Source organism: Dermacentor andersoni, chromosome 2 (genome assembly GCF_023375885.2).
Source record: "Dermacentor andersoni chromosome 2, qqDerAnde1_hic_scaffold, whole genome shotgun sequence".
In the NCBI taxonomy this organism is placed as follows: Eukaryota; Metazoa; Arthropoda; class Arachnida; order Ixodida; family Ixodidae; genus Dermacentor; species Dermacentor andersoni.
Window position 1 is genome coordinate 145,033,661 of NC_092815.1, and position 24,314 is coordinate 145,057,974.

A 24,314-nucleotide genomic window follows, 5' to 3' on the forward strand; every position below is an offset into this window, starting at 1 on the left:
AAAGCCGTGTATGTCGTCACTGGTAACACGACCGCATAAGTCTGAGGTACAATAAAGCTTTCATGAAGGGGGGTCCAATTAAATAGCGTAGATAATAAAAATAAAGAGGGCACCTGGCTGGCTTTTTGTCTTTTGCTACTTTGAACCACTGCCGACACAGTTGCGTGTTGCAACTCGATCGGGTTGTGCCAACACAGCTGGGTCTGTTGCAACGTCAGAAATCTTTGCATCTTTCCAGAATTCCTGCCACACTACGACAAAGAATTTCTGTTGACGGCAGCGATTCACATTCACTAGACTTCGCGACAGACTGTTGTAGTATAGTTAAGTGGACAGCAGTAGGCCGTGTCTGCAGCGCGACAGAACTTTGTTTTGAATCACAGCGTGGACAACGGTACACAATAGACCGTAAAGGGAAAGAAATAAATCGCGAACTGTCAAAGCAGCGGTTCTGTTTTCAATGCACAACCTAGTGCTAGCGGTGACGTGACATTCAACATTGACCCTCTGATTGCTCTGAGCAGCTGACAAACTCGATACAGACAGAAGCAACTGTTTAATCTGTCATCGTCGGGACATAGGAGAATGACTGGCATTTGTCTCATGGTGTTGGCTTCACTAGACATCCTCCATGTGCGGAAGTGTACGTTTTATCGTAATACGCCTCTATGACTTGCGCAAAGTGGTGTACCGTAATATAATAAAAAAAACAGGAACCTTAAAAAGCGCAGCACGGAAGCTGCTACAGCGCGCTTTACTCTGATACATGCCGTGCTCGGTTATTTGCTTTCTTTTTTTTTTTTTTGCACTGTGTGCTAAGCAGCGATTATGAGCAAAATGCGCGTGTGCGTTTTTATATCCAACCCACAGTGCGTGAAAAATGCACGTTCAGGATTGTCTTACAGCTTAACCACGTTGTTCTTGCTGTGAGTCAAAGATGATCTGCACACAAATAATAAGGGAAGGTCACAACACAACACCAAAAGCACGCCACAACGATGGCAAAATAACAACCTATTAAGGCAGCGTACAACAAAAGGGAACGCACACGCGACGGAAGAGCGCAGGCATATTAGAATGGTGCCCGACAAGACAACACATTCAGTCAAGACCACCTAGATAGCACAAGGCCTGTTCGCTCCCATCCATGACGTCGTGCTACTGGCCCGACTGCCATAGAATCTAATGAGTATGCTCCTGAGTAAGCCGCGGTGATTTTGACGCCACTGCTTTCGTCACGCCAGCCTTGGCGATAGAAATTTCGGGCCAGTAGCATGACGTCGTGGGTTGGAGTGAACAGGCCTTGTGCGATCTAGGTGGTGTTGGTTCAGTCCAAGTTCCAAAAAAAGAAAAAACTGGGTACAGCGATGATGCAGCTCACCGATAGTGGTCACCAGAGCTAAATACAGCCATCTATACACTGCTGCCTTTAAAGCGCCTGCCCTGCCGATTTAGAAAGCCCTGCTTGCGGGCAGAGGCGACTTCACGAACATGCATGCAGCATATTTAGTTACAGTGCCAATAACTTACTGGCTGCTGAGATAATATACGCATTGTTTGATTTGCATTATGCTTCTTAAAGCGCTCTAGACCTAAGTGTGGTAGTTCGTATTCCAGTGTTTTTGATGCTGTATACGCTTCTCTGAAGTCCCTACACAACACTACACAACAACTTTCCTGTTTCTCATCCAGACTGGGCGTCCATGGTGCGGACACTGTCGCTGGTACAGTTGTCACTCGTACGGTGTACCAGCCTTTTCGATCACGCCATGCCAGTATATACATTGAATTGTTCTATGCAGAAAGACGAAACTCTTTCTCCACACCGTTGTTAATGAAAGCTTTTCTCGCATGTTGTTCTGTCGTGACCTGTTAGCCTTTTGTGTGGCCATGAACCGTAAAATAGGGAATGGGAAAGAAGGGGCGACATGTTACGCTTGTACAACGGGTTGTCGGGAAACAGGCAAGCAACGGGTGCTCCATTTTCTTAAGCAGTCCAAAGCCGAAGGTCGCCAGGGCCCGTAAATCTGTGATAACATTTTTCTTACAGCCCTGTCATTTTTTTTTCCGCCTCGATGTTTGTACTGCTTAAAAGCGAATGCCACATCAGCACATGCAACAAGTCCAGTTTTCATGCACACTGTCTGGACACAGAACCACTACAGCCAGTCCAACCAAAATCACGCACGACTCAAGCCAAAATGCTGCTCATTTAAGCTCAACCTGTTCACCAACCACCAGACAGGAGTCCAATAGCAGTGACATATTCGGTCGAGACTGTCATCTTATTCGGCCCTCGCAGTGACATGGGTAGGCAATCAGTGAATAGCAAATTTGTGTACCGCCCTGCTATTAAGCGTTTGATAAACAAACATCTCGCCTGAAAGCGACCCGAATAGGTCGACTGGGTCGAATAAACTGTCAAGCCCTGACACCTCTGTTGGACGCTGACTCTTCAATGTGACACAATAAACCAGATGCTGCACTTCCCGCTGCTTACATGAACGTCATGCTGTCCGTCACCTAAACAAAAGTGCGCCTGAGCGCGGTTCTATAACAGATTTGTCCAAAGTCTGTTTTAAACCTGGCGGGAGGTTGTCACTCGCTAAAATACCACCGCTATCAGAGGGGTCGCATATTAACTTTACGAAAAGCGTGAAGCAGCGTGCCATTTTTTTTCCTTTCCTTCCTTATTTTTACAGCATTCTTTTCCGTATGTTTAAGGCATATAAAAACACGATGCCAGACTGATCAGTGATGATGTGCAGTTTCTTGATGAATTGCCAGAAGATTTGTGATTATGCCAACATAGCGTGCACATAAAGGCGCGCTACCTTGATGCCCTTAAGCACATTGCTCCAAAAGACAGTTCCAGGTGACTACACAATCTATATGTCCTACCTTATACGACACATACAGCACCTTCGTTTTCCTTTCTTAAGTAACTACGCTTAACTTGGATAAGGTTGAAAGCACTTGCGCTTGCTACTTCATTATTTCAGTACAAATGTTTCAGTACAAGGCACTATGAATGACGATAATTATTTGAAAACAAACGACAATAAAACGGTAAATAAACCCATGTAAAGACAGTGTGAAAGTTACCATGACTGGTAAATGAAGCGCACAGCACAGGAGCAGTGCGCTTCGAGTTCCTGATAGAAACAAAACGAGATTATTATCATCTGTATCGGAAAACATCCCATGCCGGCAAAAAATAGAAGCTAGAGATGTCCCTGAGTGGCATCTCACCATAAGGACACTTTCAGCTGACTTAAATGAGCGTATTAAATGACATTAATACAGGGTGTCTACCAAGTTGACATTTCCAAATTCCCTGAGTTTTCCAGGTTTTCCCTGACCACCTTTGCAAAATTCCCTGAATGAACAAGAACTTTGTTTTATGTCAAGACAGGCTGACACCATGTTGCCTGATGCTGTCACTCTCTAGTAAGCATGTTGAAGCAAAAAATGACTTATTCCAGTTTGAATAGTAAGGAGTAAAATCTATTTTATTTAAAAAGAAAAGAGAAGGAAGGTGTTTGTAAAATGCACAGCGAAAAAAATGGTAAGACCCATTCCAAATTGAGTCGAACATTTTTAAATACAAATGAAAAGGAGATGCATAAATAATTAAATATTTTTTAATATGAGTTATTTCTATCTACTGATAGCAAGCTCATCGATATGAGGCCTGAGCTTTGTCACAACTAAGATTCTCTCTCAGCAGCTGGAAATTCAACCTCAACCGTCCCGACATACTCTCAGCCGGTACACAACATCTCGGTGTTGGGTTTCACTGCTTTAAAGAGTTTATTTTGGTTTGGATGAAGGACATCTGCATCTCGGCGTCAGCCAACAGTTTGTTTTTGAGCTCAAGCTCCTTCAAAGAGGCGGCAGCACGCTTCCTTTCCCGTTAATTCCTCAGTGCACCGGTCCTTTCTGTTCTCATCCTCCTTCTGCCACGCGTTCACCCCATGGATAAATTGAAGCATCCTCTTGGTCGGTTGTACAGTCAACGTCCGATTTTTCGGACTCCTTTAGGGGCCGAAAAAACATCCGAAATATCAGGCAGTCCGAGAAAATGAATGCATGTCTTTAAGGGCTAAAACTGCCACAGGCATATCCGAAAAAGCTCTTAAGGCCTGCCAGCACACTTATTAGGCATATCGGTGCTCGTACTGTGACAGGAGACGGGGGTGCACGCGTGTATAATTAAGGAATACATACTGCGTCCCGTGACAATTGCCCCTTCCCACGCTTGTTATGCTTCACCGCATGACAGTGCTGTACTGAGGCGAAGCTAACTTTCAAAGAGTGGTATTACGCAAGGCGCTGTGCTTCGAAGCCAATCGCGAGGATTACAAAGGCGGAGTCGGTGCCATTGCTGACAGCGGCGAATACTTTGAATAAAAAACACGGCACCGCAAGCAGCTAGGCCTAACGTTGCCGCGGTGGTGGCTATGGCTGCCAGCTGATCTGCGTGCGAGAGTGCCGGTTCGAGGCGGCGAGATAATCAAAATCAATATCAGGTGGTGGCCCTGATTAATGCGATTTCAGACCTGCAGTCAGGGCAATATACATTGACTATATGGAGTACGTGGTGCTGCCGCAAAGCCGTGCGAATTATCGGGCATGTCCGAAAAATCGGGCGTCTGGAAAATCGGTGGTTAACTACTCTAGTTATCTACTCGTGCCGATGACACGGCGTCAATGACGATTCGTTGCGATTCCTCTTACTGGAGCCAGCATTAACACGACTTTCGTTCCCTTTCAATAAAGTTACAGCTAATTTTCCCTGATAGAAGCACAAATTCCCTGAGATTTCCCTGAGTATTTCCAGACTATTCAAATTCCCAGAGAATTCCCGGTTTTCCCGATTGGTAGACACCCTGTAATAACAACAGCACTGCGAGCTGTGCTTTTTCAAAGGCCGAATGAAGTACGCGAAACTCGATGTTGCCGATAATGCAAACCTTAAACATTGCAATTCTGTGTGCGCGAATTCACGTAGGGCACTGTTTAGATACCGATATTTTTGTGCCTATAGTTGTTAACGATTGTAAGACTGCTCTGATAATTTTATTCGTAATGCTTAGTCGAGGATGGCTGTATGGTTACGAGTCATTTGGGAACACCCAGTATATTTGCAATACGTACTTGCTTCAAAAGAACAGGGAGCTGAAAAAAAATCAGTCAACGCAGGAGGAGTCGAAGCAGCAAAGGTGCCGACGTTTCCACAAATGGATGTCTCTTTGCCGCGTCGTTTCTTTATGGTCTAAAGCATTCGGTATACAGTGCACTATACATTCGTGAAAAAACGGGACGCCACACAGACAGCGTGTGTTATGTTCTCTGTATATTGTCTGTCTTTTGCACCATGAAGAACAATGTATAGTATACCCCACCAAATTGCCCAACAACAAGCCCTTTTGAAGAGAGTTGGTGTCATTGAAGAATCCCTTTCAACTTACAACCTCTGCCTCTCCACATGTTTCTACAGTAAATGACAACGTGATGATGCAGTAGCCGTCATAATGCTTGCGAAGATTAATCAGTTAAAGAAAGGAAGCCATTGAAATTAATTTGTTTTACTAATCGGTAGAAGTAATGCTGGGTGAAATTATTGGAAAATGTGGCAACTTGTCCCGGTTTTTTTTTCTGTTGTAACAGAGTAATTTTGTACTGCTTAATAACTCTGCTACTTATCTCGTTTGTATCACGCACATATTGTGTGTGACTGTGCGTCCAATGATAACACACGAACGATGGAGAGGGCACTTTGATAACGACATAGGGAACGTATACGTCCGACGTCTCCCTTCAACTTTTTTTACAATTTGCGTTTGACGGATCTGGCAATGTTTTTATGGAAGTTCGTCTGACGGTTCTCGTTGGTTTTTCTCTGTTCACGTTAGGATGTGTCGGCTTAAGAACTCTGAAGAGCTAAGTACATGCTTCACTAGGATCAGTGCTTCAAGAGTTTTGACGTACGCTGACAATGTGAACCAACAAATGAGGACGTCCGTAGCGTCGAAGTTGCAAAACGCCAGAACCATCGCAAGGACAAGCTTAGATAGATCAACTTACAGGCGGCTAGCCTACAGACTTAAGTCCGTAGGCTAACTGCCGTTTAATCGCTGCTTTTGGATCTGAAAACACCATTCGAGTACTTCTGTGACTCTGACATGGCGAGGCGACGGGGACTTTGTCAAAAGCTGTCACTACCCTTCACAGCGGTGCTCATACACAGAGGCACCCTGGTTCGCATGGCATGGCAGCTCGTGCTGGGGTGACATGTTTGTGCGTAAGTGGAGGCGTAAGACGAGTGAAAACAAATGTAGTGGCAAAGCAGTGCGAAGTGCAGACACTCTGCTAAAGATGAGGAGGAAAGCCCACTGACCGGCAGCGGTCACAAGCAGGCCAGGCTGCCTCTTTTCCGGACTCAGCGCCACCGACGAGTAGGTCATTCCACGGGGAAGGGTTTGCGAGTAGCCTGTGCAGTGGCAGCAGCAGAGAGAAGAAGAAGTACGGTCACGTATTGTGGAAAACCAAGGAAGTGCACGAGAGCGACCAGAGAAGGCGTGCGAGGAAGGGCAGGGCATTATAGCAGCGTGGCCATGACGTGGGGAAGGTGCAAACAGAGCGGACAAGCAGCCTTCGAAGCATCTCAGTGCACGCGGTTAAAACAAGGAATGGCAATATAAAATAATGCAAACCAATACCTTTTGAATGACTGGTGTACTGAGTGGGAGACGCATGTTATAAAGCCTCGCACCATTGAATATTTAAACCTTTGTCTCAAGTTTAAGAAGAGTATCAGTAGTGCGAATCACGGCATGACAGACAGTGTGAATCGCGTACCTTTACAAAGCACTCGGAGACTATAAAACTGCTACACAGCCGCTACGGCATATCGTATGCTAACAGGGATGTTGCTGCATTCAGGAACGACCGCACTCGATGACCACTGAAGTACACAGCGTGGCACCGATATTAGTCAAAGGCAGATTTCACAGCATTGCGGTGCAGTGATGATCTGGTTAGTCCCCCTTACGGTCAGCTTGGGGCATGTTTAATTTAGCGAGTGTTCAAATGTGTTCATCCGGGACACCGCATCGAGCCACGGAGTAGTTTCTTGCAATTACAGGTTGCCATGAAGCTTTTCTCAATTCGAACTAAAGAGGCAGACATGGCTTGTCATGATCTCTATTTGTGAAGCAGCTTTGCTATGTGGCAGCGTTAAATGCACGTTGGTATCTGAACTTTAAGTAGTGATACAGTGATTGCGTTACCGCGGCACATCTGGAGGCATATTATCGCGATAAGCGATTGTTCCTTGAATGCTGCCATCCTGAGTCCCTAGCTGACTCTCAACAATTAAAATAAGAATTCGCGATTTCCGCTATTTCAAATCAACGTAAAAAGTTCTACAAAGGGTCTGCTTCATTGCACAATGCATAATCAATTTATTATTCGCAGAAACTATGTCCGTCTTAAAATATCGTGTTCCTTGTAAAGTTAACCTCTCTTTTCGCAACAAGTATTTCCCTCTCTGCCTCCCATGCAATGAGGTGTGTATGTAAGCTACAGCAAATATAGACATTACCTTAAAGCAGTAGCCACGAAACCGTCAAGTATGCGAATACCGATATTTAAAAACACTTGAGAACTCCTGAACTGAGTGTAGTTTTTCTCAGAAAAGCTGCTATGTGGCAACACAAATTTACATGACATGGAGTAGAAGGCAAAAAAAAGTTTTTTTATGTAGAAATCTCGTGAACTAAATCACAATTATAACATGTAGCTTAGTTAATACTACATAAATGAAACGAAATTCTGTGTCCATTACTAGTAACACGTCAAATCAGCGAGGTAAATGTTAGCTGGCCATGTGTGAGTTTTGAAAATTTCACTCACTTCTAAAGGGGTTATTGAACAGATGATATATTAGAAGATGTTCGAATACTGCACAAATGTTCAGAAGCGCACTGCAATCTACTTGTGTTGTTGACTGTTTGCGTGTAAAGCTGGCCTTACTAAGCAGAAGCTCGTGTCCGTTTTTCATATCGGTCTGTTTATACTGCGAAGCCGCAAAACAATTCATAATTTCGTTGCGCTCTTCAGTCCACTGCTTTATCCTTCAATTGGAACTAATAGCTCGTGTGCTGCATCGAAGAGAAAATAAAGGAAATAGGGCGGATAGCCTGTCTGGAGGTGTTTGAAGGGCGTGCTGTCACGGAACTGACCTGGGCTTGGCTTGGGCCTCTCCTGTGGGGCAGGTGAGAAGGGGCGAATGGTTGCGCCGTGCGGAAGTGTCTGGGTTCTGCCTTGTGGTGGATAGGCCGGCACTCCATAGTAGCCCGCTCCTTGAGACTTGCCCCCCTAAGCGACAAGAAGGGACGAACAGGAACGGCATACGTCGGTCCGATGGTGGCACAGGAATATGAGATGACAATACGAAAGACCAGGCGCCTTCGTCATCCGTGTCTTCTGGAAGTCCTTCAATCTAGCGACATTGAAAGCCGGAACTTAGCTACACTTATACTAGTTGAATTTCGGCAATTTCAACAGTTAAAGCAGACGCACCTCGTCCGATACAGCTGCTTCGAGAGCATCATCCTCGCTGCAATGACATTTAAGCATACCAGGAACTGAACACAGTGCTCACTAATGCAACAGCACTGTTGACACCTTTTCACGAAGTTAAAAGGTAGAGTTTTATTGATCTTTTCCGTCTAACTCGACTGTACCATATCGTAACGATTGTAACGACTGCGTAAGCACTCTACAGGCAGATGAGTACTTATGCCCCGCTTAACGACGCAGTTATAGCGCTCAGACTATTGCAGTTCACGTGCCTTACTAAATGACAGTTTTGCTCATTGAGGAAAACAGTTAGTTATAGGTAAGGAGAAATTATGTGCTCCACCATTCAAGTACCAGTTTCTGTCTATAGCCCTTTTTTATGTTACACCAATAAAATTGCGCCAATAATGATTTCTATCATTAGTTACACAGTTTTTATAGAGACACTAGAAAGCAATATTGAACCACTTTAGGCTGGTATTATCTTAAAACCTTATTTTCGTCCATTTGGTGAGGAAAAGACTGATCATTACTGGAGAGAACGGAGGCCAAGTTTTCTTCATTTTTTTTCCTTTCTTGCTTTCCTCTTTTCTTTTTTCTATTTTTCATTTCACGCCGAAAATTCAATGCCATGTATGCCAGTTTGACGTCACAGATATCAACATGCTTTTTGTAAAATATAGTTGGGCCACTTTCGTACAGTGAGAATTCTTGAAACTTGCTATGTTGAGTCTGCGGCTCTTCAATAATGCAATGTGCTAGTTTCTTTTTCTAACAAACTGTTAATTGCATGTCCGAGTAGATGCTGTTAATACCTATGAGATCATAGCGACCTTCTGCAGAGGCTTGAAGGCAGCATCGCCACCGTTTTGTGGCTTAACTAAATAAATACGTCATTAGTGCCTCTATAAGCTTTGCCTTATTAATGTGAGCAATGGCGGCCATTTAATGCGCCAGAGTATAACAATAAACCCGCAGGTTGGCTTGAGAATGGATGGACTTACCTTGGCCCTGTGGATGTGTTGGTTCTGGTATTCCGAGTCGAACTCTGGCTCCGAAAAGTAGCTCATATCCTGGTCGTACGTGCTGTAGACACCCCCGTCGTTGACATCTTGCTCGTATATGCGTATCACTGATCGATCTCGGATGTCCCTGTCGCATGGGGACAAAGCAGTGACACACGGCTAAGAGAAGACAAGTGTTGGGGACAAAGCAGTGACGCAAGGCAAAGAGAAGACAAGTGTTGGGGACAAAGCAGTGAGGCACGGCTAAGAGAAGACAAGAGTTTGGGACAAAGCAGTGACGCATGGTTAAGAGACGACAAGTGTTGGGGACAAAGTAGTGATGCACGGCTAAGAGAAGACAAGTGTTGGGAACAAAGCAGTGACGCATGGTTAAGAGACAAGTGTTGTGCTCCGAATGCTGCACTGAAGAGATACGTCGAAAGAACATTGAACACCTATGTACATTGATATTTTGTGTATGCGAAACTTGGGATGCGATATCCTTGTGTATGTCTTTTTTTCTTCCAGTTATTGTTTCTCGTATGACTAATATAGACGCGACTAAAATCTCAGCAAAGAGAAGTAACTGACACCACACATAGGCACCAATCTCTACATAAATACAGTTATTAAAAGAAGAGAGAGAGAATGCACGATTACAACAAACGACAGGTGATGTCACAAAATGCCCTGTATATAGATTCGGCTATATTTATTGTCTTAACCGAGATTACATGGTCTTACAGAGTTCGAAATGCGACATAATTTTAACTTGCTTGAGAATGCATACATTACTTTTCTCAGAGAACAGAATACAGGCCAACACCAAAATATTGCAAACTTAAATACCAAGAAAGCGAAAGCTACGAATATGGTAGAAAGCCAAGATGGTAACGAGAAACCAGACTTCAAGATTTATTTCTTTTTTTTAGCTCATAACTTGCTCGCCGCTTAACGACAATATGAAAAATGTATCAAATGTCACCAAACGACATCGATCCAAATAGTGAGGACAGGTAAGAGAGACAGTAATGAATTGAGTGGAGCATGTCCACTTTTCCCACGAACAGTACATTCAGGAAAGCATGAAACGCGATGCTTGGACGCTGAAGGTTCGCCTGCAAGTGACCATAACTGATCCGTAAAGCTGACATTTACATATTACATAATCATGTACAAAGACTGATACGATACATTTTAATCAAAGCTCTTATGTTTGTTGCTTGAACTGTCTGGCATATAGAGTACGACATCACAGCCGCTGCAACACCATTCCTCGTATCATGCCCAAATTCATCCTATGAAAATGACACGTCCTTTCCTGTTCATACACAAGCGCACATACGAAGCAATGCTTGCTCACCTGAGGTCCTCGAGCTCGTAAAACATATCCTTGGAGGGGTCGTGTATGTAAATGCGTATGTGCGGTGAATCGAGATACTCCATGGTGAGCTGCTTTGGGAAGGATCGCACGAACAGTGCCTTCACCGTGTCGATCGACGTGATCTCGTTCGGCAGCAAGGCCCGCTTCGTCTCGCTCCGGTACTGAAGGAACACCAGGCCTGCGCACAGATTTTTTTTTTAATGCACACGCGTCATTCGCCCTCACCAAAGTAACTCACAGCAAAATGTACGTATCTAAATAGTTATGGGATCGGAAATGACGTCCCAAGCAAACCTTTATTCACACCAGTGATTTTACTGCTGCATTTCAGTATCATTGTATGTGGAATCTACTGCAACGTACTCGTTTCCACAGAGAAATTGGATGATCAGTGTTTATGTAGTTAAACATGTTTAATGCTTTCTGATCGTGGCGCAGAACAGTAGCCAGCATCGTATAAGCACACAAATATTTTCATGTCCTGCCAATAAGACGAAAGACTCTATTCAGCCACGTGGTGAGTACAATGCGAGTTAAATAAATCTAAACACGCGGTTTCTTAGAGTAGATAACTTGCGCATATTTCCCTATTGCACTTCAACTGGGCACCATCGTTTACCAGGGTTATGAACCACACCATACCACATAGGCTTATTTGGCTTGCACTGACGTGATCACGGCCGCCATCGCAAAAAGCGATTATCTGAATGCTTTGGTCCGATCCACTTGTATACATCAGGGGTTGAATGCACATAGCATTTTGTTCATAACTGCTGTCTCTCATTGGCAGGCTGCTTTCACTAATATGTCCAGCATTCCGATTGGCTGGCACGAACAGTTCTAGCGCAAGCACTTCTTTTGCGGATACGGGCCCCGATCTCCAATAATGCTGTAGAAGCTGTACATGATCACCCTGTACAGTATACGTGATGTCGTATACGTCGTTCACGCACAACAAGAAATGCTCAAACTGGAGTCATATCGTAATACACACGTGTCCGTTACAATCAGAGCTTGAAGCTACCACATGAATTATGACCACTCTAGTGCCTCCCCGAAATGTACATTTGCCTCCCAACATTACAAAGACAACACACGACAAACATTGACGAGTTTTGCACTTTTGTTAGTGAACAGTGCATTACTAGTTTTACATAGGCCCGCGGCTGTATAATATTTTCCCAGGCTTATAGCGCACAAAAGTCCGAAATTTACGCAAAGTGAACATATGATCATTAGGAAAAGCGCCCAATACTCCGTTTCATACATTGCGTGCGGCGCTGCGGTTGTTAGAGATACTTTTTTTTTTTTACAGTGGCTACGTTCGCACCAACAAGTAGCTCGGCGTTCTCGCGAGAAGTTATGTGAAACTGGGGCGCTATAACGTAAAACTATTCCAAACTTTTCAATTCCAATTCTGCAATCAGCCCACTGCGATACGTCAAAAACTTTTTTGGACTACCCCCACAACACCTGTCTGTCACGTCACGAAAACTGCGATAGCGCCCCATCTGATATGACGTGTACACACTGCTTATGCATAACTTGACCGAACAAAACAAAAATAGTTATTTCTGATTCGACGCCTTTTTGCCATCAGCCCTCGGCTATTGGTCAAAAGTTTTCGGGCTGCACCCACTTCACCTGCCTCTCACGCGACGTCACAAAACCACAAAAACTTAACGCGTCAAAGTGACGCGTACGCGTTAAAGATTCATTAATATGCCGAACAAAATTGAATTTTCTTCTCAATAGCCGCAGGCTGCCCCGTTCCGAAAGGAATAAAAGATGGCTGCCGCCGATCGCCCCGGCACTGGCTACTCGCCCCTGCCGGAGAGCATGGGTTTATTTGCGTGTCATAATATTTTTGCGTGGCCGTGTAACGTTTTGGAGAACTTTCGGCACGTTTACGACCTCGTTCTGCCAACTCTTCTTTGCTGAGGATCCGTTTTAGCGTCATTGCCCACTCGGTAGATACGTCTATGGTTCAAGTAACGTGAAAGAACACCTTGTACATATGCAATGGTGATCAAGTGATCAGTAAAACAATATATATGTGCAAAAGACACACACATACACATGTGCGTGTTTCACATATACTTCGAAACTCAATATTGCTTAAGAAGGTTCAATGTTATTCAACAATAAGTTAACAGCTTTTAGTAAGACTTTATTGTTGTGAATACTCAACAATAGCTCAATAATACTCAATATAATTCAACAATATATCAACAGAATTTAGTCAACGACTTTATTGTTGGAAACTGCTCAACAACGGCTCAATAGTATTCAATACTATTGAACAATATATCAACTGAATTTAGTCAACGACTATTGTTGGAAACTACTCAACAATGGCTCAATAATACACAATACTATGCAACAATATATCAACAGAATTTAGTCAACGACTTCTTTGTTGTGAACCACCCAACAACTTTATTGTTGAATTACTGCTCTGTGGTTTCAATAATTATTGAGGTATTGCTGAAAGGCTATTGAGTCAACAATTCATCAACAATATGCCAACAACATTTTCACAGTCATTTTCATAAGGGTTCTTAAGCTTCCGTTGCATGCCACCACGATTGTCGAGGAGCCACCGCAAACTAAGCAAGAGAAAGCGGACCAATCGCAGACGCCGGCACCACCCTCTTTAAGCGGTTTTCGATATTCAGTGCAGTGGCTCGGCTCCATCGAATTCCTCTCCACTTGAGCGCGCTCTTCGCCTCTTGTGAGCCAATTAGATAAGACAAGCCGCACAGTGCAGGCAATGTCATTCGTTTTTCAAGCAAACAAATGTACCTCCTATGAACGAGGGGAGCATTTGATTGGTTTGTCCAGACAACACATGGGTGACCGCCCGATGCTTGAGTCAGCGGTTACGCAAATTTTTTGGGAATTTTTTTACGCAAATATGTTTGGGACCGTCAGCGGTCCCAAACATATTGGGACAGTTTTTATGTCATATGGCTCCTGTTCTTTGTACAGATTTAATATAAGACGAAAAAAAATGTTGATCCTCAAAAATGTACGAACAATGTTTTATGATTGCTGATGCGTTGTTTTAGATGATTTTGTTTTTCGTTGTTTTTTTTTCTTTTAGGAGGTTTGAGAGCGCAGTGTCGCATAGACTGACACGTGCTTCGCGGTGTTGCGTAGTAATTTCAACAGCCGCGGCAAAAAGTTCACACCAGGCCTATTTTTAATATGTCCATTAAGAAAAACGAAAAAATATGTTGTTTAGGCGTGGTGTCGAAACCACGCGTGTTTTATTCAGAACTTGATGTACAAACCCCCTAACCAGGAAACGCGCGGAGTGATACATTTTGACGACCGAACTTTTTGCTTAGCTTCTACACCGCCGTACGTTAAGTATGAAACGGGGCACATTTTATCAACAAAATCCACTGTAAGTACGGAATTGTGTTTGCGCATGAAGTTCTTGTGTGGACAAGATTGCTCTAGCGTGTATTGTGTCGACAATGCGCATCCGCATATTGGACAACGTGTATATAGTAGCTCATTGTACCATGACATAATCACCTGCCACCTACCTTTCCCTATATTTCCCACTTCCCCTTTCCCCAGTGAGGAGAAGCAGGCTAGAGACGCGCTCTCCAGGCCGACCTCTCCTCCTTTCTCCTCATTAAAATCTACTCCACCTACTCCTCCACTGTAAGTAGTGGTGCTGCTTCGTGTCTGGAGGCACCGGATTGGCATTTTTCTCGGAGAACCGGGCCACCTTGAAAACGCATCTGCTGACCGGTGTTCCGTCTGTCAAAACGTCCTATGCAATATGGCATTATTGCTATATTATTACACCAGAATGTGTTACTAAAACACATGTACGCAGTGGCTTTCTGTATTAGACAGTGACGTGAAATGTTAACACTGTACCACAGTCAGGTAGCTAATTTTAGAGGAAGAACGAGAAGGCCTTGCGTCGGTTCTAATTGCACGTTTTAGTTACCTTACGTTTACTCCCTTTACATTCGTGAGTAAGATGTGTATCACGGAATAACTAACCAAGACCTGTCGAGAAGATTTAATCCCACGAAAGCTTTACTTGGCCCTGCCATGAGTCTACCAGGCCAACTCGTGTTCAACACAAGCCAAACGTTCCGCATCGCTGCATTCTCATGATATCGCAGACGCTTTTGAGAGACACGGGCATAGAAGGCGGCGCCATATTTTTTGAGGATTCACTGAAAAGAGAACTGCTGAGTACCACTTCACAGGGTCCCTTTCTTAATGGCACTATGGCACAAAGAAACGAAATTGCGTGATGAGCGTTTCGCAGTCTAAAATGCCACTGGACGTGAGCTAAAAAGCACGTGTCACCCTAAAGCATGCGATTGCTGCGAACGTTTCCCAAGCCTACATTTCACGCTCCGCGCTCCACCATCTATCAAGGCTACGTGACCACAGCGGGGTGAAAGCGCCAAGGAACCACAGCCTTGCGTAGAAATGCTAAGTGTTCAAAACACGTTGCCGCCGCGGCATGATGTTAGCGGCATGAAAGTCAATACACAGAGCACAGCTTTCGACCTCGCCCTGAGAAGATGGAAGTGCCGGTCAGCCTCCAATCTCCTTCTCTTTCTTTATTTTCTCACAAATTAAATTTACATATTTCGCAATGTAGCGGGCGCGAAAAGGAAAAACGAAAAGGAACAAGTACGAGTTTTGGGTCCGTCGACGAAAATGAATATGCGATTATATGTCAAATGAATGTCAAGTGGCGGGGACGCGACGTGATTGATGCTCATGTAAATGCGCTATTATATATTCGTATCACGAATACCAAGAAAATTAAACAAAAAGCAGAATTTCAAGTTGTGCCGCGACGCATGGTAGCGCGCGCACGCACACGCAAACATACACAAAAAGAAAGCACGTCTGTAAATTGAAAAACGGCGCAAGCAAAATGAGCAGGCCAGAAAAGACACCAAATAACGCAGCTATCCTAGCAAAACACGCACGCCGTATATACAACAGCAGCTCAGAGGTACAGAAAGGAGTCAAGTCGACGCTCGTAGGCTGTTTATTATTCGCGCGTTAACTTTTGTTACGCAGCCCTAAACCAATTCGCTCAGCTTAAGTTTCCACTTTCTTACGGGTCCGGAACTCTCTGACTTCAGCGTGCAAGCAAGCAAGCGTGCGTCTGTGCATGTGTGCGCGTGTGTGAAGAGAGAAAGAGTCTACGTGGCGGTGCTTCCGTGCGTCGCTGCAAAGCCGGCGACCTCCTGCGTAAGCGTTAGCTGAAAGCACTCCGGATCGCAAAGACGACCCGTCGCGACGGCTCTTTCTTACTCGAAGTCGTAGAGAGAAACAAGAAGCTGCAGACTACGCTATGACGCAAACACGGTGCAGAATCGCAGGAGGCAGCGAAGACCCGCTAACCCTAAAAGCGCGCAGTTGCACGCTCCAATTAGCGCGCCCCGGCAGAGACCATCGACCCGCGGCCTCGAAGCGCGCGCAGAATGTGAAACGAGTGTTCAATAAATGATGTCCCGCAAAGAGAGCGACATTTTTCCCCCGCTTCATGTACGAAACCTGCGCACTCAGACAAATTGCGTTATTATACAAGATCGATCCGTGTCTGTCTCAATTCCGATGAACTCATTCCGGGCGCACTAAACCTTGCTTCTATCGGGTACGGCATCGTTTTTTCCCGTTTCCCTTAGTTGCAAAGAGAAACGAAGCCACTGAACCTGTGTAATTAAAGGTTGCCGACGGTAAGGACTGCTACAACTAAAGAGTAAAGCAAACTTTCAAACCATGCGGCGCTTCCTTAATCAGAGGAAGGCAAGCGTTACAGATGCATCTGGAACGTCTGTAGCGGAACAAATGTGTTGAAAACGATTTTGCAGAAACTAAAACGCAAGTGCGACAGTTTTAATCGCTAGAGATGCGCTCGCAGCACTGAATGGCGCGGTTGCCAGAGCTACACCGCGTCGCGTGAACACCCTTGTGAGCAGTTTGTGCCAAGACGTAAACAAAGAAATAAATATTAAACACGAACAGACTTCATACCGGCTACAGAGTTTCACGTTTGTTGCGTGCTCGCTTGTTTTTTCCTGTTAGACAGTGTTCCAAGATTCACCATTGACCTAAATCCTACCGCGTAAACGTGTCGTTTATCCTGAAGTTGTTTTTTCAGCGTTACACTTTGATCAGTTTAAGCTCCTCAGAGGGCCATTGCAATGCATGGGCCCAGAAGAAGATCTTGCCACCGGTGCATTTCACGTACATAAGTGCGGTGTCCGTACTTTAGACGAAGAAAACAGCGACACCACCGTCTTACCTGGGCACCAGAGTGCATTAAAAATGTATTAGGTCAAGCACACTAGGATAGAAAACAAGACTACAAATGTGGTCGGCCACAGTGCAGCGGATAAGCATTATAAAAATGGTTAGACAAGTGCTGCATATTTAGGTTCTAAGTATACATTTTTTGTTGCTTTTTTGTTTCTTGGGACAGATTCAAGTGGGCACCGAGAAGGTGATAAGTAGTCATGTTTGATTGGTACACTACACGTCTAATACAGTTACTACATCACATCTACCTATAGCAGATGCTTGTTGTATCCCAATACCATAGGACAGCAAAATACTCGTGACGACACCGAGTTCGAATCTCCGAAGGAGCTGTTTCCGAAAGCCGTTTTTTTTAAAGACAACGTCTTCTTACTGAATCGACACAGGGTTGGCCTGTCTGAAATCTCAGTATCTTGTAACCACTTCCAAAAAAGGAACAAAAAAGTTTCTTTCGCTCTTTCAGAGCATCGTAGCGAGTCGAAAAATCTATTGAAATATGAGTATAAGCAAAACAAAAATCGGAAATTAGTCACGGGGCAGGTAAAATCAACGGTACGTGTGCAATTAGCGCCAATGTGGGAAATTAGCCCCATTGCTGAATACCCCTGTAAAGGGTGCACCGCCGTAAATAGAGACATGATGAGGCGAAGCTGCCTTACGGCAAGCTTTTGGGAAATTTAGCAAGCTCGCTTGGACTAAGCAGGCTCGCGCGACGTAATAGTGTTGGGAAGCCGGATTTATTTGCTGGTGCCCACAAGAAGTGATAATTAGTCGCAGAGCATGTAAAATTAACAGTAAGGGCGCAATTAGCGCATTATAGTCGAAAATTACCCACGTTGCATTATAGGCACCGCTATCACCGGGATCGGCCTAACCTGATGTCATAGTAAAAAAAAAAAGCTAAATAAAGCGTTAACCAATTGTCGATGCTTAAGAGCACACGGTCAACGTAATTTCGCATAAAATACGACACGAATAAGATACGAAATGAGCGAATAATGAACAACAAAAAGAGACAGAGACCGAAGACAGAGATATCATGAGCATTTATGCATCGAATCACTTGAAGCACCATGTACATCGACTTTGTCTTCTTTAGCGTCGACATTTGGTTGACACTTCCTTTTTTCCCCTGCCGATCAAGTGCTGAAAGATTTCCTGGCTAATACAGCAGTGGAGACGGATTAGATGTTTGCATGCAGTTTATCTTCTAGGGGTAAATCACTGCAATATTGTTGCTTTTCTTCGAACAATCAGTGAACTGCTCCTCCAGTTGACATTGTTAATCTTTGTACGAGAGATTTTGAAGTCAACGACGAGAAGAACCCATTACTGAAGCGAAGAGGACGCCCGATCCTACGGCGCGACCACGTAATATTATCAATACTGTCCCGCTAGTGTTTCCTTCCAGGTAAGAATATACTGTACGAAATTATCTCTACGACGCTTTATGTGTGCGTCTTCATTGTTGTGTTTTTCGGGCTGTCGTTCATCTGGCTCCAATATATTAAAAAATGGCGGGGAAGGCGACGAGTAAGGAAATGAATATGTAAAAGCGAGTTGAATGACACAGGACTTCACACAACGAATACTAGAGGGAAGCCTGGTGCTGACAAGTATACGCGCATTGTCAGTACGGCAGTTGGTTTAAACAGCTTAAGGGTGATGGGACGTGGCAGGTTTGTCTGGACATCGTCGATTCGGCCTCGAAATGCGTACTTTTAATTAACTATATTAACAATGTTAAGGCCACTTTCCCATCACAAATATTTCGATCTATAGGTAGTTGTTAGTACAGTTCAACAACTGAGGTGCCACTTTTCGCATGTTTTGGGACAAAAAAAGAAGACTGCTGTTTAGCGTTCACGCTTGAGGAGCTCTGCGAAAATAGTGGCTCGAGTTGAGCAACGTAACAACGCTAACAGCATTTTGCAGGTACCCTTATTCTGCACAGTAGAGAGTGTTCTGAACGACAAGCATTTATTTGCTGTATGCGAGCGGTACGATGGTAAGAGAAAGCGCAAATAGGCTACGAATAGCATTTAAACACACACACACACACAGCACGACTAGGAGCAATAAATGTAGTACTCGCGATCGCTATGGTAACAGTGCAATCGCAGCGCCAGAATGCCCTCTGGTGAGCTTTCTCATGAAACACTGCGGTGAACGCAGTGTAACAATACCTAGCGATGTCATCATGGCCGCCCGAGACGCCAGCTCATTGTTGACGTAGACGCCTCCAGAGGGCGACATCGAAGTCCTGTAGTCTTCCTTGTACCGATTTCCTGACGGGCACAAACAGGGGCCACGTTAGAGCGAATGTCCCGCACGTATCCCGCAATTTCAGCATGAAAATGCGACGTAGAAATGCGACGGCGGCCTCCGAACCAGTCCCCCAAACCAGGGGTCCTCGTTGCAGGTTCCTCATGCACGCATGCTAATCTAGCCATGCTATTTTAGTACGCAACCGAAACATGCCTGGTGGGCGTACGCTGATTTCGTTTGCCAGGAGACAGCCATCGCTTGCAGTCGACCCATAGCTCATGCATGCGGCCAAAAAGCCAAGAACAATAAATAACAGATCCGTTATGTTCGTTCCATCATTTGCATGCACGCAGACTGAAACGTACGCTATGATTTGTCTCGTTGACGCAGTCGACAAAATAAAATGCACTTGAGGAAAACCAAGCTCGGTCGGTGCGGTATTTTGTAGATTTATTTATACTGACTGTACATTATCGGGGGCATTGTACTGACGTTTCCGGGCTTCAAAGGTTTGGTGTACTCAATGGAAACTGTCCCGTTTAATCCTTTGTTTGTTTAGTTGCTGCTGGAAGAACCTAACAATTTATTTTTCCCGAACGCAGCTTCGTACTCTATTTATGGCCAGGGCGCACGTGTCACATTGCAAGCGTCACATTCCCCTAGCGATCCCTTTGATTACTTTATAGGCTAACTCCGCCATGCGACACTGAGCCGTCGTTTAGGCCGCGGTAACCAGGCCTGGAAAAGAAGTGAACGCTATCGCCTATGCAAATGGTGTGCCTTGTGACCAGTGGGTATGATATTTATGACCAAATGTAAGCCGTACATGCAAATGTTCAATCTCTGCGTTTGCAAACAGCTATAGATGCACCCACTGTCGTAGACAACAAACGCAGGCACAGACGACACGGAAGCAGGAAGCTAAGATACAGAGAGCTCTCTGTAATTTCGGGTCTATATGCTATTCGACTTCGAACCGTTTGCCTACAACCACGAACTTTCCGGATTTACATATTTCCTTTGTCGCTTGCCTTTAGGCAGACTGATGCATTCTCTTTAGCTTCCGCGTCATCAGCCTGATAGTCTGAAGGTTCTCAACAAGTTTTTCTATAAGAGCGGACTGGACAAGAGACTCTAAAGAGTCTTGGAGCGGGCAAGATTTTCACCACCATCTTCATCCTCCTAATCAACGTCTTCTCGATTCTTTGTGTCTACACCCATTCCCCGTCGCCAACGCCGAGAGTAGCAGGTCAGAACATTGATTCAGGCCGACCTCTCAGCTTTTCTATCATAATAAGTACCCCTATCTATCTCTCTCTCTCTCTCTCTTAGCTTATAACACACGCGGCGGCCTTCTTGCTGCGAAACACACGTCGCCAGTCTCCAATGTAAATTCTTTCAGTACATTCTCGGCTATGTCATAAGGCCACTCAGGCTACTGTTGTGTGTGTGTGTGTGTGCGCGCGTATCTATAGTGATCGTGCAACTTCAACTCCGGCGAACGCCGCGGTTGCTCTCTCGCAGTGCGATCTTTCAGCCTCGCTACAGCAGTGCACGAGCCACTTTCCAGCGCAGGGCACAATGATTCTAAATTTCACACACGCCGAGTCCCAACATCATTACGAAAGTCGACCGAAGCAATTTAATCTACGCCGTATACTGCACCAACTCTATCTTTAAAGGAAAAAAAAAACCCCTTTTCAGTACAGACCTACTACTATGTACGTGCCTCGCCCAGAAATCATCCGTGTTCGATCGTCAGCGGCTCACTCCCGTCCGGCGCTACTGTGCCGGTATCGACGATCGTCGGGAGACGTCAGCTCGCATCAGATGGCCGACGATCGGACAGCGGAGCGATGCCGGATCAATAACCCGTCGCGCTTCGCTGGAGATGTGAGGCCCACCGGCCGGCACCAGTCCGCGCACATCTGTCTCGGGCGCGTTCGGGCTTCCCTAACGCGAGACGAAGGCTGCTTGACGTGACAGGGCGTTTCGAGGACGTTCCGACGCTCGGAACCCACCCTCCCGGATAGAAGCACTGCGGCCCGTTTGCGTTAAGAAATACTTGTTTCGTAAATGAATGTTTGCGTGCTGCTGAGTCGGTCGCAGACCACATTCTCTGGGGCCCGCCGCGGTGTAGCTAGCTCAATGGCTATGGAATTGCGCTGCCGAGCTCGAGGTTGCGGGTTCGATCCGGGCCGCGGGGGTCGTATTCCTATGGGAGCAGATAGCAAGAGCGCTCGTGTACCGCGCATTGGGTGCACACTAGAGAATCCCAAGAGGTTATAACATTACGGAGTCTTCCAGCATCACGTGCCTCATAAAGCAATAGCAGTTTTGGCACGTAGAGCTCCGCAATTTAACTTTAATTATTCTCTCCGGCTATATATATATACGTACATTTTTCAGCATATACAGAATTTTTGAAACTCGCCCGTGGCGGATAGCCCGATTCCTGTCTTCGAGCTGGATTATCGGCTAATTACAAAAAGTCCACTAATTAAGTTTCAGCTAAATACATTACGGTACACGTACTGCAATTTTCGAATCCTAGCCGGTGAGTTCGCAAGGCGTATTCAATTGTAAGAAATTTTGAGCATTACCCTGGTTTCGAGACAACGATTCCGTAAGTGTGCAACAATATCCATCGGTGTTGCAACCATTCTTTGTGCTTCAGTGCACAAAAAGATGTTTTGTTATAAACTGGAACAAAAGTGCATTTTTATCACAAGGTTCATGGCGCACATTCGAAAGCGGTGCTAACCTTGCACTTTGTTTTAAGTGGGTATGCTTTGTGTTTTAACCAGCTACAATTCGCAAACTGAAATCTGTCCCGTAAAGCAATTGTTACAAATTTAGATCATTACATTTTGTGAATTTCACTGGGATAAGGCGCAATGCGAAAACGTACGTGTACCGAGCATCACGAGCACGGTGAAGAAGTGCACGCCAAAATTAATCCAAAAGCCCCCGCTACAACGTATTTGTAGCTAGGTACCCTTTGTCGGTTTGGGACGTTAAAAGGAATAACTCGCCTTCCATTCGCAACACCCCTATCTCTGCACTTCTATATCCGCACCGTACTTCTATCTCCACACCGTACTCCTATCTCCACACAGTACTCATCTCCTCACCATACTCCTATCTCCACACCATACTTCTATATCCACATCGTGCTCCTATCTCCACGCCGTACTTCTATATCTGCACCGTACTTCAATCTCCACACAGTACTCCTATCTCCGCACCGCACTCCTATCTCTGCACAGTACTCCTGTCTCCGCGCAGCACTCCTATATCCGCACAGTACCCCATTCTCTGCACCGCACTCCTATCTCCACACAGTGCTTCTATCTCTGCACCGTACTCCTATCCCCACACCCTACTTCAATCTACACAGCGTACTCCTATCTCCACACAATACTCCTATCTCTGCACATTACTCCTACCTCCCCACCGTATTTATATATCCGTACCATACTCTTATCTCCGCACTGGTACCTGCGGACATAGGAGTGACCAATGCGGAGACAGGAGGGCATCGACTGGAGTGCAATCTGTTTTCTTTCTTACAGTATTGTCCTTCATGCTTTACCGTACCAGGTGTAGTTAGATACTACACTAAAATAAACACTTGAGTAGCTCATCTAGAACTAATTGTTTACCAACTGCAATATAGTGTCGCTGTCTACGTAATGCATATCCTTGCCATGCCAGCGTTCATTGAAAATCCAAGCTGCCGCATATCAACTCCAGTAGGCTAGTTGGCACTCACATACCACCTATATCAATGAATGTTCGCTAGCCACTCGTCTCTCAAGCATTTTGATGGGGGCGCAGTGCGAAAACACCCGTGTATTTAGATTTAGGTGCACGTTAAAGAACCCCAGGTGGTTCAAATTTCCAGAGTCCCGCACTACGGCATGCCTCATAATCAGATCGTGGTTTTGGCACGTAAAACCCCATAATTTTTTAACTCGTCTCTCAAGACAGCTCCTTGACCCCCAAGCTACCAGGATGAAGACAGAATGACCAGTACATTCGAATTCTGTTTTTTTTTTTCGACGTTTCAATGTTGCCGCCTGATATTTTCACTCTGTGACGTATCCTAGAAGAGCAAGCAGCGTGGTTGGCGACATCTTGCGTGAGAGGCAGCTTATATTAGAACAGAATGCCAAAATACAAACTGCAACGTACGTTCTTTCTTATTTTTTGGCCTAACTGGTGACGTAAAGGTTTCGATGACGACGCAGGTTCTTCAGCAGATTAACATTTTTTTTTACTCTGTGTGTTACATGGAACCCAAAAAAAGAAGTCATTCTTCAATGTCATTTACCTGTGCTATATTTTAAGTCATTTCAGTTTGCCACTTCAACGAAATAATTCTTGTTTACCGCATATTTTATGAACTGCACATACCTACTTTGTGTGCGTATAGCTATCGTTGTTTTTTTGTGTGCACTGTTAACGCCTTTTCTGAAATTCTAACACTGTGTCATTTAGGCATTATATGGATTTTAGGGGGGAAGGCGCCCCGCCAGGCTTCATTGCCTTTTAACCAGTCCCGTATATGAAATTGTACATTCTTTTATTTTCTGTTTGGTTTAAATAAACTTCAACTCAACTTCAACTTCAAAACATGGCCAGCCTTGATACCAGGATGCTTCGAAAATGACTTATGACTCCAATTCAACAGAGATGAGAGCAGAAAATAGGTATACTTAAATTGAGAGATGCCATGGCAATGC

The 24,314-nt window shown here is 44.9% G+C and overlaps 1 protein-coding gene across 17 annotated transcripts in view; it reads right to left on the minus strand.

The window, feature by feature from the left end:
* Positions 1–24,314, minus strand: part of LOC126540634 (coiled-coil domain-containing protein AGAP005037-like) — a 592,903-nt gene that overhangs the window by 85,293 nt on the left and 483,296 nt on the right. For all 17 annotated transcript variants that reach the window (XM_055076173.2, XM_055076175.2, XM_055076166.2 and 14 more), the window contains 5 exons: positions 19,485–19,586; positions 10,957–11,155; positions 9,594–9,741; positions 8,250–8,385; positions 6,404–6,496 (listed from right to left, as the gene is read on the minus strand). In XM_055076173.2, the coding sequence (XP_054932148.1) occupies positions 6,404–6,496; positions 8,250–8,385; positions 9,594–9,741; positions 10,957–11,155; positions 19,485–19,586 (678 nt within the window). The remainder of the gene's footprint in view (positions 1–6,403; positions 6,497–8,249; positions 8,386–9,593; positions 9,742–10,956; positions 11,156–19,484; positions 19,587–24,314) is intronic.